Source organism: Mus caroli, chromosome 5, assembly GCF_900094665.2.
Source record: "Mus caroli chromosome 5, CAROLI_EIJ_v1.1, whole genome shotgun sequence".
NCBI lineage: Eukaryota > Metazoa > Chordata > Mammalia > Rodentia > Muridae > Mus > Mus caroli.
Genome location: NC_034574.1, coordinates 107,568,799 through 107,584,868, shown reverse-complemented (window position 1 = coordinate 107,584,868; position 16,070 = coordinate 107,568,799). Strand labels below are relative to the sequence as shown.

At 54.4% G+C, this 16,070-nt stretch overlaps 1 protein-coding gene across 2 annotated transcripts in view; it reads right to left on the bottom strand.

Moving 5' to 3' along the window:
• Positions 1 to 7,689: 7,689 nt before the first annotated feature.
• Fam222a (family with sequence similarity 222 member A) overlaps positions 7,690 to 16,070 on the bottom strand; it is a 47,206-nt gene continuing 38,825 nt past the window's right edge. The window contains exons 3-4 of one of the 2 annotated variants that reach the window (XM_021162865.2): positions 8,913 to 10,112; positions 7,690 to 8,586 (exon numbers count right to left, since the gene is read on the bottom strand). In XM_021162865.2, the coding sequence (XP_021018524.1) occupies positions 8,330 to 8,586; positions 8,913 to 10,112 (1,457 nt within the window). In that variant the 3' untranslated portion in view covers positions 7,690 to 8,329. Of the gene's footprint in view, positions 10,113 to 16,070 lie in introns of both variants that reach the window. The other variant, XM_021162866.2, reaches the window with a different exon arrangement.

Here is a 16,070-nt window from a genome sequence, read left to right as displayed (position 1 = left end):
GTTCCAGAAGGCTCTACTTTCAGAGCAGAGAACTGGGCTCTAGCCTTGCCTCCAGAGTTTTCAGAGTCCTTGGGTCATGGTCAAGGCCTCCGTTTCCCTGGCTTAGGGCTGAACAGATAAAGAGGTATGTCTATATGATGGAATATAATCTGGCCACTAAAGGAAATGAAGATACAGTAACACCTCGGGATTCCCCAGAGAGACAGAACCATGGCTGAAGTGGCCATATACATTCACGTGGTTCAGATAGCCAGTCCACAAAAGACTTAGTGTTCATCATCCCAGATGTCAGGAAATCTAAAAATCAGGGCACTGATGCAGAGAATTCCAGGGTTCTGATTCATTTAACCAGGTGAGGCCCTCCAGGGTGTGCAGGCCACACCCCACTGGCTTCCGGCAGGGACACAACATGCCCAGATCCAGGTGCCTCCAGAGGACAGAATGGGATGCCTCTTCCTCCGTCTCCCACCCGCAGACCCCGTCAGCCTAGCCTGTGTTCTCGAAATATTGGCCAAGATTGTGTCTTACACTTCAGCCTATCAGCGGACAGGAAGCAGTAATCGACCTAAGTGGGAGAGGGCAACAGGGAGATAGTGACCCCTAGTGGATCAAAGCAGCATAGCTCTCTGACCAGAGAGGCTGCAGTATATGTAATGGTCCTATTCCCCCCACCCAACCCCCCACCCCCGCAGAGGACCTTCAGCAATGCCACCAAGAAAGGCTATGTTTCATTTAGGAGACTTTAAAGGATTTTTTTTTTTTGAGACAGTTTCTCTGTGTAGCCCTGGATGTCCTGGAACTCACTCTATAGACCAGGCTGGCCTTGAACTCAGAACTCCACCTGCCTCTGCCTCCCAAGTGCTGGGATTAAAGGCGTATGCCACCACTGCCTGGCTTCTTTTTTCTTTTTCTTTTCTTTTTCTTTTTTTCCTTTAGCTAGGCATGGTGGCACAAGCCTCAGAGGCAGGGTCTGACGGAGCTCTGTGAGTTCAAGGCCAACCTGGTCTGCATAGTGAGACAATCAAAAGAGGTTTGTCTCAAAACCCCACAGTTTATATAATGAGTTCAAGGCAATCCTGGGCTGCATGAGACCCTTTATAAACAGAAAAAACCACCCAGCAAAGTTTTACAGCCCACCCTTGATGAGAACCCTCCCTTCTCCCAGCTGAAGCACCCTGGTTCCTCCAGCCCCTCCCTCCAGCAGCCAAGGATTCTCCCATGCTGTCCCTGAACTGGATCCCGGGGTCCGTGCCTGCCAGACTGAAGTGTCCTAAGGGTTAGAACATGACAGACACCACACCTGGTCCCACAGCTTACAAATGCCAGTTTGCCTGAGCACAGTCCCCCAACTTGGGATGATTCTGCTTAAAATTTTCGGATTTCCACAATGGTGTGAAAGTGATCCGCCTGGGTTGGGGCTATTCTGTTAATTTCGCCTTTTTTCCCCCTTGAGCTAGTGATCTGTGGGACACTATTTTTGCGGGGTGAAAACGAGAGAGCCAAAGCTCCCACCCTCTGTGGTATTGCATGCGTCGCTCTGAGAATTAGGTGTTTCACTTGGAATACGCAAACAACGACGGCCTGTGATGACACGGTCGGGCAGTGACGTCACAACGACACAAAGCGACGTCATAATCCATAAATCATAGTTTATGTAGATCTGCTGTTCCCAGCCGGAGGCTCATGCCGCTTTCTAGTGTTGAGGTGCTGGGGTGGAATCTAGGGTCTCAAGCACGCTAAGCAAGCCCTCTGCCATCGAGTCACACCCCACCCTTTCGGTGCTTGGAACAAAGCGCAGGGGTGTTTGCTCAGGAGCAAGCCTGTGTGGACACCCCAGTTTCGTGTACTCTTGCGTCTCCAGGGTTCCAGTGCCCTCTCTGCAGGGGTCTCTAGGGTTTCTCATAGGTGGTACAATCCCACCTTTGCTAACAGACCCCTTTGGGATTCTGTGTCACTCCATTTAAATCTTTCGGGGAGTCTTATAAAGTTGGTATCCTTAGTATATATATTTATTATGTACGGGTGTTTTGCCTTCACGTTTGTTACCATGAGCATGCAGTTCCTGCAGAAGCCAGGAGAGGGCGCAGATCCCTTGGAACTGGCGTTAACAGACTGCACAAGCTGACTTCGTGTGTGAATCTAGGATCGCTGAGCCATCTCTCCAGCCCTTTTTAAATAAAAATTATTTTGTGTGTGGGGGTGGGTGGGAGGTGGGACACGCATACCATGACGTCATAAGGCAATCAGTTCCCCCTTTACTATGTGGATACTGAAGATTGAACTCAGACCGTCAGCCTTAGAGGTAACGTTGAGCCATATCTCTAGCCTAAGCTGGTAGGTAGCCCTAATACTTCCCCCAAGTTAGTAAACATACTTTCTCCGTTGTATGTGACACGATGTATGCGTATGAATTGGTGATTGAGTCCTGCCGGGCTGACCGGATCAGCTTCAAACTTGTTCTGTAGCTCGGGCTGGCAAACCAGCGCCCTAACTCAGCTTCCCAGCGCAGAGAGTGGCCCATATGGCTGAAAATGACCACGCGGGTCTGGCTTCAGGTATGGCTGGATCCAGGCAGCTTCAGCTTCTTCTGTGCCTCAGCAGCTGCTGATTATGCGTGGGGTTTGCCCCAGTCAGGATTTCCCAGTACTGGCCCACGAGGTTGGCAACTTGATCTACCCAAGACTGTCTCTTACTGGGCAGCTCAGGACCACTCCCCAACTCTCTGTGAGCAGGGGAAGCAGAATGCTCTCTCATTGGTCAGACCTGGTTTTTGGCTACACATCCCCCAAGGCAGGACCAGCCACCTCCACCACCACGGGAAAGTTAGCCTATGCTAGGTGGCACCACAGCCTCTCCCTTTATTTTTATATTTTATTTCTGCCCCGTATCCGGGGCTGGCCTTGAACTCTCAATCCTGCCTCCACCTCCCACGGGCAGGTAGAGCAGGTGTGTGACATCACGCCCCACTGCTAGTCCACGCAGCTTGCTTACAAGCAGAGCATAATTTCCAACACCTGAGCTTAACCATGTGACGTGTGTTGGCCAATGGGGTGTGAACCGATCTTCCTGGCCGGCCTTAAGGCAAGGATGAGTGACAGGCTGATGAACAGTCACGTGGCCCGGGGCAACTTTGCAGCGCTCACCAAAAAAATAAAAATAAAATCACCAAAAAAAATAATAATAAATAAAAACCCCACAGATGCCTGCGGAATGAGCGAGTTTAGATACTGCTGAGTTCTCTCTTTTTTAAAAGGGATTTATTTTTATCATTGTTGTCCCTACAGTGCCAGAAGAGGGTCTGCAACAGGAGTTACAGATGGTGGTGAGGCGCGTGGATGCGGGAATCGAACCCACATCCTCTGAAAGGGCAGCCCGTGCTCTTAAGCACTGAGCCATCTCTTTAGCTCCTTGGTTTGGTTTTAAATGGTGCAGTCAGCTATAGTTACTGGATACAGAACCCAGCCAAGCCCCGAACCAGGACTCAATAGCATCCTAGATAGATGCCAGGACCCTCTCCAGGGCCACCAGCGGTGAAGGTGAGATCTGAACCCAGCACTGTGTGCTCATGGCCTCTGCCTCCCCAGGTTGCTTCTGCACGGGGACCCTATTAGCTGCCACTCGGGGGATCCCACCCCCGTGGCTCCAGGGATCCCACCCCCGTGGCTCCAGGTGCTCTCTTGGAGCCCTTTCCTTTCAGGGACCTCTGTCTTCTTTCCTGGAGGGAGTCATTCGGGATGCGCGTGTGTGCAGTACGTGTGACGAACACTCTCCCCCATGGTTTAAAGATTTCTGGAAAATAATGGATACATTGGCCACCAAAGCAGAGGGGTTTGGTCAAGAGACCTTCGCCAGAGCTCCGTGGTCTCAACTGAACAGTTACCTCTCAGGGTCGTCACCACCGTTTAAAGCGAATAATGTGACCTCCATGCCGTGTCTGTGGCTCCTGTGGGTGAGCCGTCAAGTTGCCTTCTGTGCCTTTACCTCTACCCTGGTCCCCCAAAGCATGTCCTTGAGAGCTGGATACCTCCTAACCTTTTTATTTTTGAGGACCCTGGGGTCCCTGGGGGCAATGAGGTCTGGGGATCTCACAAAAGGATGGGTGGGAGGTAAGAAGATGGGAGAACTGTGGCCAGGGGAGACCCACACCCCAGGGACTGCAGAGCTAAGGGGGTGTGTGGCTAGGCCAGGCTGGGAGCGGTGTGGCCTTGTTAGAGTAGGTGTGGTCTTGCTTGGGGATGTGACCTCACTAGAGTAGGTATGGCCTTGTTAGAGTGGGCGTGGTCTTGCTTGGGGTGTGACCTTGCTTGAGTGGGTGTGGCCTCGTTAGAGTAGGTGTGGTCTTACTTGAGTGGCTGTGGCCTTGTTGGAGGAAGTGTATCACTGGCTGGTGGGCTCTGGGGTTTCTAGAGCCTATGTTAGGCGCAGCCTTGCTCTTTCTCTGCCTGCGGATCAGGACGTAGCTCTCCACTACTTCTCCAGCACCAAGCTCCCTGTCATGATGATAATGGTCAAAGCCTCGGAAACTGTAAGCCAGCCTCCCGGCTAAATGCTCTCCTTTATAATGCTGTGGTCATGGTGTCTCTTCGCAGCAACAGATAAGAGACTAAGACGATGACTAAAAGCGTATAAGGCCCACGATGACACCACTGAGCCCCTTATGACTCAGCTAACCCTTGGGCTACCCTGCCCTTAAGGTGTCTCATGATTTGAGAGGCTGCATTTTCTGATCTTAGTGAGTGAAGCCAAGGTGTCTGTCACTCACCATGTAGGTAGGAAGCACGGGACTTAACTCCATTTTACAGAGAAAGCGGTGAGACCAAATAATGGAAACCACTCTAGGGTACGCAGTGAGAACGTGGCAGAGGCAGGACTCAAACCTGATTCCTGTCTTATTACCAGGTTCACTTCTAGTAGCTTCTTGGGAGTTTGGTGGTGGTGGGCGACCCAGAGCTTGTAAGCAAGTGCCATACTGAGCCCCACAAGGATTTTAATTTTTTAAATTTAGACTCTCGTGCCTCTGTGAAGGTGTCGAACAGGTGCACTAACTTTCCCAGGTGGCCATAATTGGGGTCAGCTGTGGTCATACCTGGGGCCTCTCAGAAAAGGCCTAAGGGACACTTGGAACCCTGGACTTGGGAGTAGCCTGTGTTCTGTGAGAAGGTGGCCTCGTTTCTGGATGGTTTAGGATCAAATTCCTTGCGATCAACAGGCAAGCTGTCTTCCCTCCTTGGGCCTCAGGTTTCTCTTCAAAATCGTTTTCACCTGGGTGTGCTAGGACATACCTGTGATCTCAGGACTTGGCCTCTCAGGAAGGATGAGTTCAAGGCCAGGCTATGCAATGAGCTCCCTCCCGCCTCAAACGGATGGGCGTTCAGAGGGGTCATCCTGCCGCACTGTCCTCCCTTCCTGATAGGATGCGGCAAAGTTATACGACGAGGTCGCGACTCCTGACCACGGTTGGATTCAAATCTTTCCTCCTCCACAGCACATTATACTGTGTTACAACTGGGGAAACCGAGGCCCAGGAGTACGGTACTCCTTCCTCTACTGCAGCCCAGAGGGGTCTCCTGAGCCCTCCATTCCCTGGGACTTTAATAGAAAACAAAACAAAACCCTTAAGTTCAGATGTTGACAGAATAGTGGGCTAAGCTAAAGGACTCGTCAGAGCCTTTAATATGCCAGTGTGGTCTGTGTCTCTAGGGTGCAGTTTCTCGTTTTTTGGCCAGGGGCTGGGGGTGGAACCTAAGGTCTCTGTCCTGTGAGCTGGTGTTTGTCCCGGTGGTTCTCAGACTCTGGCTGTCCTGATCTAGTAAGATGCAGAAGTCGCCCCTTGGTGGCTCTACTGATATAGCCATGGATGTGGTTGGTACCAAGTGCCTGCCCACCTGCTCAGCCTGGAGACATGGAAGCCCAAGATAGCTCCAGGGAGAACGCTCTTGGCGTGTAGAACAGAGACAGCCACAGCTGTGGTAGGAGGGTGGAGGAGACGGTCTGGCTGCCCAGCATCCAGCCCCAACCATGCTGGCCAGCCCTTAGTTCTGAAGGCAAATACAGCCCACAGCCTGTGTGTTGCCTCCCGCCACACAGAGCAGCTAGGAGTGCAGAGGGCATGGGAGGGCTTCCGCAGTTCCAGCGCTTCACCTGGGCAGAGCACTCTGAGCCTTTGACTGTGGGTGGGTCGCTTTGTAAGGTTGGTGACCTTCTAAGGTTGGTGACCTTACGTGTCCCGAGGCTGTCCTGTCTGATCATGACCCTTGTGACAAGGGTCATGGTGAAAGCATGGGCCAGTGCCATAGCATCTAGAATGTTCTTCAGGTCATCCATCTCGGCTCCCAGAGGGGAAACCGAGGCCCAGGAAGAAGGAACCCAGCCACAGGGCAGATTGCTCTGAACTCAGACACACACACCCCCGCCGCTGCAGATAGCAGGGTGGTCTGCCCCCTAGCACCACTCCCGGTGCCACTGATGCCCTGGTTTTGACTGCAGTCGAGAAACGCATACTTCAGGGCAGCTCGGTGTAGCCATGGGGCCTCAGACCCTGTCCGTCTGCCTGCTCTGCCTGCCGTGGCTATGAGTGTCCCACTGGCTTTGGTTTTAGGCAGTGTGGTGGTGCCATTATTTTCCTTGGGTCCTGTCTTCGCTCTGGGAAATATGAGTGTGATCTCTATCCCTCACCTGATAGGGCCAAGGTCACTATGTCACCTGCTGATCCTCTACTATGACTTCACCCGGGTCTCCCATACCCCATGGGGTAGCCCAGGCTCATGAACGTCCCACAGAAAAGCCTGGTCCTGCCCACATATGGGTACCGAGTCTCGACTTCCTGAACAGACCATGGGTGGCTGGCTACAAGGCTGCAGGAGTCTGTGGCCCCAGCCGAGGGCCTGACTGCCTTGGGAGTCCTGGCTGGAGTGAGCAGTGTTGTCTCTGGCCAGGGTTCTGTGTGGGGCAGGGGAGTTGCCTCAGATTGAAAATTCCGAATTTTCCCAGCACAGAGGTCCGCCAGGCTCTTGGACTGGGGAGGAGCTGGGGAGAAGGAAGCCCTTGTGCTGGGGGAGGGGGACCTCCTCTTCCAGGCTGCCATTCTGCAGGGCCCTCTGACCCCTGCAGGTGGCAGGACAGGTAGTCCTCTTGGCTTTCTTCTTGTGGGTACCTGGCCCACTGGAGCGTAACCTCAGGCTGACTTCCTACCTTACAAGGGTGTTGTGAGTCTCTAGGAGGTATGACTGGTCCCTAGTGAATGACATGTTCCAATAACAGGACTGGCAGGGTATGGGTATATGCCAGGTGTCAGCCTGCATAATCCATGCTGGCCAGGGCGATGGCTAGCCTGTTCTCAGCTACACTGCAACCATTTAATCTGGGAGGATGGCAAACAGGACCTAGGGATGGACTTCCAATGGGGAGTTCTCAGAGCTACCTCAGCACTGAAACGAGCTACCAGGGCTCGGGCTCAGGATTGATTTTGCCCCTGTGGATGGACCACAGGCCACCAGCCTGTGAGTCTGATACATAGACACGGGATAGCATTCATCTTGAAGAGCTTTGTAATAAGTTGGGCATAGCACACCCTGCATGCCACCCCACTCTGTCCCCACAGGGCTCCCTGGGGCGCCCTCCCATGGATCCCTGAGGTGGGGGAAGCCAGCGAGTGAGCGAGCGAGAAAACAGCCTTACAGCTGAGACACCATCTGTTTTCCGTTTTTTTTTCTTTCTCTTCGTTTTTAAAACAATATAGTGCAGACCGACTGCACTTCTCACAGTAGAATATAATGGTCAATTTTAGTATAAAAAAAAAACATTCTCAGAGCTTTGTAAATGCACTTAGTGCTCAGACAGGCCTTGGCGAGATACAGTACCGCTTTCCGGAGCGCCTGGGGCTGCAGGGCCAGGGGACTGCAGGCCTTGAGGACTTCCTGGGCTTCTCTCCCCCCCTCTCCCCCAGCAGTGCGGTGGCACGGGGAGGAGGGGGGATGCAGAACGGGAGCTGGGTTGGGTATTCCAGTTACAGCCAGGTCACCCTCCCACTGGTCCCCAGGAGACCCCGAGATGCGAAGAAGAAGGCAAGACCGTCCTTGTGAATGGAGCCTGAATTTACAGGTCTCTTGTTAGCCCCCCCGTGACATCTTTGTGCGAATAGGAAGATAGTGTCCCTTCCTTGAAATGCAGACAACTGTAATAAATACACAAATCTAGGATGTGTGTGGAGTCTCCTTGGGCAAGGTGCCCTTGTGCAACGCACCAACTGTTCCCAGCAGCCCTGTGAGATGTACTGTAGGGATGGAGAAGAGGTTGGTCTGGGGCGTACCGGGTAGGTTGGGCGTGATTCCTAGAAGGGAGGGTGGGTGGGTAGGGGGAGAGTCAGCAGGAACGGGGGCATGGGGGGGGCTGGTAGTCCTGAGGCCTCTGGGAGTGTGGAGTCAGGGCGGTCTTCACCTGGATTAGTTGGTGGGGGGTGGGGCACTTTGGACCTAGGGACTGGGAGATTGTGGATAGAGACCCCGTGTATGACACGGGATGACTGGAGCGCCCTCTGCTGGAAACCCAGAAGGAACTTCTTGTTGGCAGAAGGTCCTCTTTCCCTGCCTGGATGAAAGATGAAAGAGCCTCGCGGCCAGCCTGGGACCCTCCCTGCTGCCTGGGGCAGCAAGCGGGAGGAGAAAGAAGCCCTGGTGTGTGAGGTCAACCCGCCTGCCCACTGAAGTGAGGAGGTAACCAGCCTGGCTTCCCCGTGGACACAGGGCGGGCGGGCGGGGCGCCCTGCTAGCTTCCCGCCCTGTGCTATGGCCTGCCAACCCCCAGCACCCTGTCCGTGTGTCCGCAGGGCAGACCTTATCTGTAGACAGGTAGGCGGATGTGGGCGTGCTGGTGGTCCAGCAGCCGGGGCACAGCCACCGTCTCATAACCCTTACCCAGCATCTGTTCCTTGATGCAGGGTGGCCGGATGTCATTGATGAGATACTCCAGCGACTGGAGGCTGCTGCTCAGCACCGCTGTGTTACACACACTCTTGCTGGTCAGGCCGGAGAGTGCGTCTCCAGGAGGCCCGGCTAGCTCCCGGGCGGCTCCTGGTGCCAGCTCTGTCACTATGGCAGCAGCTGCTGGATTGTAGCAGTCACTGGTAGGTGTCACCAGAACACTGTTCCAAGGGGCAGCGAAGTACTGGCCCACGGTGAAGCTGCCGGGCAGCCCCATGCCGCAGTTGTGGGGCGACCCGTTGGCCCTTTCAAAGGCCCTCCCGCCACAAGTCTCTGGGGACTGGGACTTGCCGGCTACCGTGCTGCTACTGTAGGCCCGCAGTGGCTGGGGTGGGGGTGGGGGTGGCTTCTGTGGCCACAGCAGGTAATCCAGGCCACCTTCTGCATACCCTGCAGGTTTGGTGGCCCCAGCCAGTGTCAGGGCTGGGGTGGCTCCCTGGCTCAGTTCTGTGCCCTTCCGGCAGTCTGGCAGACCGGCTGTGGCCGAGTAAGCCAGGTTGGGAAAGTTGGGGACCGGGCCATGCTTAGCTGGACTGGGGTGGGGCACAGCCACGCCCTGACAGGCGCTTGGTGCAGCACCCGGGGCCTGGCATTGCTGGTTGAGCTGGTACAGGATGCTATGGATAGAGGGTAGGTTGGAGGGGGGGAGGGGAAGGCCCTGGCCGGGCAGAGGGATCACAGAGGTGGTAGTGGCTGCTGCAGGCAGGCTGGGCGGTGGTGCAGGTGCCTCGGGTGGCTTCGGGTAGGCCAAGGGCCCCAGGGTGCTGGGTACTGGGTAGGGCGCAATGCCCACCTGCACGGTGGCCGGCGACAGTTTAGTCCGCTTGCCCTCCACGCTCTTGAGCACGCTTTTGGGGTGGCCGGCTGGCGCATGCGCACTCGAGGAGACGGCGGCCTTGACGATGGCCAGCAGGCCCTGGTAGCCCGCGGTGTGCTGAGGGTAGGGGCTGTAACGCTGGCCGCTGGTGTCATAGCCATTGACCGTGCGGCTCAGGTGCTTGTGCTGCGGCACTCGGATGTTGGTAGGGAAGATCTTGATGGACAGGGGACTGTTGGCTACCTTCTCTGCGTAGGCATCCAGCTCCGCTGGGCTGGGGTAGCGCGAGGAATGCATAGAGCTGGCCACTGACTCGCCTGCAGGGACAGAGGCACAAGTGAGAGACGGGGCAGCCACAGCCCCTCGAGCCCCACAGCCTTTAGGAGTTGCCCGGTCGGTCCCTTTCCCTCACTTTTTCCCCTGTTCTTCCCACACTTCCAACTTCCGGACCAAAACCTAAGGTTCAGAGAGGAAACTGCACACATGCACGCCCGTCCTTGGCCACTGGCAAGCTTGCGATTTTTTTTTTCCTCTCTGAGATAGGGACCTGTGTGTGTGTCCCAAGTTGCTCTCAAACTTGATGCTTATACAGGAATGACCTTGAAGCTGATTCCTCTGTCCCTCTCAGGCATGTGCCCTAATGCCCTGTTATGCACTGCTCGGATTCCAACCCGGAGCTTTACAACGCTAGGCAAGGCCCTACCAACCGAGTACCCTAAGCCCTAACCCATTCCCAGTTAACAATGACTAGCTGTGCTAGCGTCCCTGGTGGGGCGAGGTGAATCTGACGCAGGGCGCTCATGGTGGCTGCCCTGTTAATACTGGGTGTGACATCCTAGATTGTGAGACTTACTACAGGTGGCCACAACTGGCTCTGTCACTGGGGGAGGGGAGGAGTTGCTGGTCCTAAGACCATCTCTTCTGACACCCTGAGCCATTCTAGACCAGAGCCTAGCCTACAGATTCCTCTGAGGCCGGGGGACATGGGCAGGAGTCAGGGTGGCATACATACAGGAAGACCTGTACCAACGACCGGTGCTGACAGGGATCTGGGTGGAACCATGGTTAGGTGGGCAGTGTAGTCCTGGGCAAGCCGTCTGCTTACACAAGCTTCAGTTTTCTCACTTGTGGAATGGGGATGATACTGGTTCCGGGTCAGCAGGGTGACCTTGGTGTACCAAGGGGCCCAGAGGCACAGAGCAGAGCCAGGATATTGTAATTCCTTCGGGACTTAGGCAAAGGGCTTCACCATCTGTAAAGTAGGGCAGTGTTGCTCCTAAGGCTGCCTTCACGGGTATCTGGGAGGGTTTAGCAGTCCGTGTGCACAAGGCAGAACTTGAGTGGGGGAGGGAGAGATCTATATTGTTCAACTCTGGCTGGGGGCAGAGTCTCACCAGAGAGGGACACAGGCCTCCTGTCTGGTCCTCCCAGAGCCCTGACCTCACAGCCTTGGTCCAGTGTTGGTCTGAATGACGGCTCTCTGTATTTGGGAGGCCAGAGGCAGAGTTAGCTCTCTCAGACAGGGTCACCAGAGGCAGCTCCGGGCCTGTGCACACCAGAGTAGCTTCTCACTACACTGGGGACTCCCAACAGTTGGAGACATGTGCCTGTCATGGCTAGGGTATGTACACTGGCAACTTCAGTGGAACTGGGGGGGGTGGGCTGCTTCCCATCCCAAAGTTGCACAGCGACAGACTTGGGCATGGGGGATCTGTCCAGCCTTACAGGTCAGCAAGTGTACTGCTCAGGGTACTGGGTAGCTACAGATGGTGTTGAACAGGGGTGATGCAGAAGGGGACAGTGACAACATGGACAGGGGTAGCATTCCTTCACCTCTCAATCTTAGCAGGTATGTCCAACCCCTGCCCTGCTCTGGGCATCCCCTGTTCTTAAGTAGCCTAAAATAAACTTGGTGTGGAGAATGGAAATGTCACTTTGGCCAATGGGGGAATCTTTCTCTGCGATTGGATTTAAACTACATTATACAAGCAATTTCATGGGCACTTAGCACCGCTCTGAGAGTCCCGCAAAAAAGGGACCGGGCTCTTCATTTGCCAGCCATAAATCAGCAGATGCTATAATGAGCACAAAAATGTCACTTTTATGCAATTTTACAGATGAACGAAACTGGTGAAATTAGCTGTGGAAACCCACCAGACTCAGCAAAAGCAGCTGCCGGGAGGGGGGAAAATGAGATCCATGTGTGTTCTCGCTCCCCTTAAACTCTCTTTCCAGGCGAGCGTCTGCCATTGTGGTGTGAAAACTCATTTGTCCTCGGCATTATGCTTTCATTCCGAGTTTATCTTGAGTATCCAATGAGCCACCAACTGTGAAAATGATTAAATCTACAAAATCTATCTAATGGATGGAATAAATTAGGTGTTCAAAACCTTAAGGAAAAAAGGAGAGACGATTGTTCTCCGGTCTTGTTACCAAAAGAGGGCGCACCTCGCCCCCTTCTGGCCAGCAGGTGTCCTGCAGGTGGCGGTGCTGAGAAAGAACGAAAAGGGTGTTTGGAGGGGTCTCAGCCAGCAGTGATTGAGTGCCAGGCTCTGCATCCACCATTTTCTGAGCAGCTTGTGCACGGAGGGCCGGACAACTGTGAGAGGGGTTGGGGCAGCATCCCTGTGATGTAGGTAGGGTGGGTGGGTGTGACATGTGGCAGGCAGCCTGGAGACCTGCCTCCTGACCACTCAAGCCCCTGCAAACCCCCGGGTCCCATCCAGGCAGGGTTGAACTTTAGAACCAGTAAGACCCTTCAGAAGGAATGTGGTTCTCCCACAACAGAGTCCGGAGAGGACCTGTGGAGAGGCTACAGAGGTGGGGGCAATGGCCTTGTGAGTCTTGTTGGAAGCAGACAGTCCAGCCCTAGCTGGGCCTGAGGGACCCTTGGGTTTCTGAGTCCCATCAGCCACAGGGTCACAAGGTAAGATGACACACAGGTCTCTGTTTTACAGGTGAAGAGATCAGAGGTGACAACCAGCCAGGGTCAGAGCTAGGTCAGTCTGCTTTCTGGATCACCAGTACCCTGCTCCAGGCAGGGTCTAGAGTACTGAGGGCCACCCTTAGGAGGCCATCATCTAGTTTCAAGGAGAGAGACAGACAGACAGACAGACAGACAGAGACTGACTGACTGGGCAGTCACTGTTTCCTGGCTGGTGCTTGGGTAAGCCCACTGCGGGGGCTGCCGGAGCCTCCCATCCTGCACCTGGTTTAATTGTGGCCTCTGTGTACGCCTTTGACAAAGTAGCCTCCGTCTTAAACCTTGGTCCCCAAAAGACTTTTTCTGGCTGTCCCCCAGTGCTTCACACAGCTTGTTCTGCAGTGGACTTGGCTTGGGGCCCTGGGCTACTTGGCTCCTGAGCCCAGGTTGGCAAAGTTCCAGACTTTTCTGTGGTGAAAACCCAGCCACAAGCGTGCATGCTGTCAGTCTGTTTGGTAAACACAGGGCCCTAGGGAATCGGGAGAGGGGCTGGGGAGCCTGTGGCAGCGGGCACCTCAGCCAGGTGAGGAGTTCCTCTCCCTTGTTCTAGCCAGTTTAAGGGACCCATCCTGGCGTCTTCATCATGGAAGGGACCAGCGGACACCTGAGCCTATCCATTCTGGACCCCTGCCCACTGCCCCTGCCTGCCGAATACCCACCGTATTGTTCCTGGGCTCTGCTACACAGGCAGTGAGCTAAGGAACTGGCACCCTGTATGGAGGTGGAGGGCATCAACAAGCCCCAGAAACAGGATGGTGGCAAGCTGACAGGGTGGTGGACATGTCTGTGTTCTTGGGCACATCTCTCAAAATCTCAGTGTCTGATTTCCCTCGTCTGACATGAACTGGATTGGTGGCTTGATGGTCCTGAGGAGACTGTAGTGTGGGTGGGCAGAGGAGTGGCTTTTATGAGCTGACCTTTTATATCTGTATCTATATCTGTAGCTCTCTGTTCTGGCACTATGTAGACCTCACGAAAGTTTTCAGAGATGGTGGGCCCCCGCCTCCCAAGTGCTGGCATCAAAGGTATTCCATACCACTCAAGGTAACTTTGTAAGAGCCATGTGACCGCCACTTAGACCCAGCTGTGTGGAGAGGCCACAGACAGGTATGCTGCATTCAGAGGACCTAAGCACCTCCCTCCTCCACCCCCAGGAACATTACAGGAAAGAGTCCGTCCTGTCCTGTCTGGGGCATAGTGGCTGTTTGGTGCTGATTCCTGGGACCGTGTGCCACACTGCCCCGGGAGTCAGCAGTGAGGTTCAGTGAGGACTGAATGGTGGGCTGGAGGGGCTCCCGGCTTGGACACAGTGTAAGTAAGGGAAATGAGAGGAGAGGTAGCCATACTGGATCTTGACAGAGGGGCCAGCAACCCAGAGAACAAACTTCCTGGCCCCAGGCAACTGTGGTCATCTGGGTGTGTGCTCCAAGTGGTAGGTTCCCCAGGGATGATATAAAAATCTCCGGAGAGGCCATGTGTCAGAGGTTTGGCCCCTAGCTGGTGGTACAAAGACTGATGGGGTTATAAGGGTCCTAACAGGTTAACCCACAGATGTGTCCATTTTGGGTGGGGTATTAAATGGACCTGGCTGGGAAAGTGAGTGGGGTGTAGAGTCAGGAGGCAGGTGACAGACAGGCTTCTCCCCCAACCCCCACTGGCTTGATGACTCAGCTGCCAAGCCTGTTACTCTTTTCATATGCAAGGACACTGTCACTGTCTTCAGACACTCAGAAGAAGGCAGATCTCATTACAGGATGGTTATGAGCCACCATGGGGTTGCTGGGATTTGAACTCAGGACCTTTGGAAGAGCAGTCGATGCTCTTAACCGCTGAGCCATCTCTCCAGCACAACAGACAGGCTTTTAAGTCCCAGCTCTACCCTGTGTGCCTGAGTGTACCGCAGCCCTTCTCTGAGCCTGTAGTAGACTGGCTTCACACTATGTGAACCCCGCCTTCCTTGTATCCCTTGGGCACTGATGACAGAGATTTTTCTGGAGACTCCCACTAAGGTGTGTTCAGGGCGACATCAGAGGTACTACCCACTTCTTCCTTGACAGCCTCCCTTCCTGTCACAGGCCCTGAATGCACAGACAGTATCTGTCACATGTTTCCTCTGGGCCAGATATTGTGCCCTCCTGGGACCACTGTGGAGGGAGGAGGCCTGCTTTCTCAGGAAAGGTTAGACACACAGGGATGCCATCAAGCAAGGGTGACCCAGGCTGCCTCTCCCTGCTTGTCTCTCCCCCAATCCATCTCCATCCATGAAGCCCCCATTAAAGGCTTGTCTGGAGATTTAAAAGGCTGGCAGGAAGTGCTGAGGAGAACTGTCGCTGCCATTAAGTTAATGTTATGGGCCTTTTACAGGTGCGTTAAATAGATGCGGTTATTAACGAGTATATTAAGCCAATTAAAACCAGCCCTCTGAGTGGGGTTTAATGTTGCCTCAGGGAGACAAGAGATGGCTTCGCACTCTGCTGCCTGGCAGGGGAGAGAGGGCGGGGCTCCGCTGTGGGGTCCACAGCACGGAGAAGCTAAGGGACCAGCGTTGGTTCTCTGGCTTCACTCTGACCACACAGACCTTAGGCAGCCTCGGTTCTTGCTAATGCTGGGTTTCTAGGGTCCGGGAGACATAAGTGTGCAATTGAGATACCTGTTCAAGGGGGAGTATGGAGCTGCCAACCCAGAATTCCTGGTTCTGTGCCCCAGACGTGTGGCAGAACCCAGGCCTGAATCACCGAGGGCAGGCTGTGCTTTGTGAGGTATATATACTGGGTCGAGCGAGCGCCATTAGACAGAAACGCAGGGTGAGACTCTGGAGGGCCAGGCCCCTTCTGATTCATGGTATATGTCACTAGAACAGTAGTTCCGGGGGGACCTCAGATTTCAGGGTACAGAGTGGGGCTGTCCTCTTCCCACAGGAGGGGAGGGCTGGCAGCCATTTCTTTCCTCCTCAGGATCAGAAAGTCCCAGGGCATTCTAAGCTGAGATGTGTGTGTGTGTGTGTGTGTGTGTGTGTGTGTGTGTGTGAGTGTGAGTGTTTCTCTGGGACAGAAAGGGTCCCTGGGCACCACCCTTCATCTGTATTCCCCTTCACCGTGACACTCCGCCCTTGGAGGTGGCAGCCTCTTGAACGCTCAATTAACGTGACACTAATTAGCTGGTGGCACCAGTGGAATGCCTAATGAGGTCGATGGGGAGGGGGTGGGAGGCTACTGGGCAGGGGAGAGCAGCTGTTCTCTGGTCTTTATGGGAAGGACTCAAGCAGTCTCAGGGGTCCGTGTGTGTGTGTGTG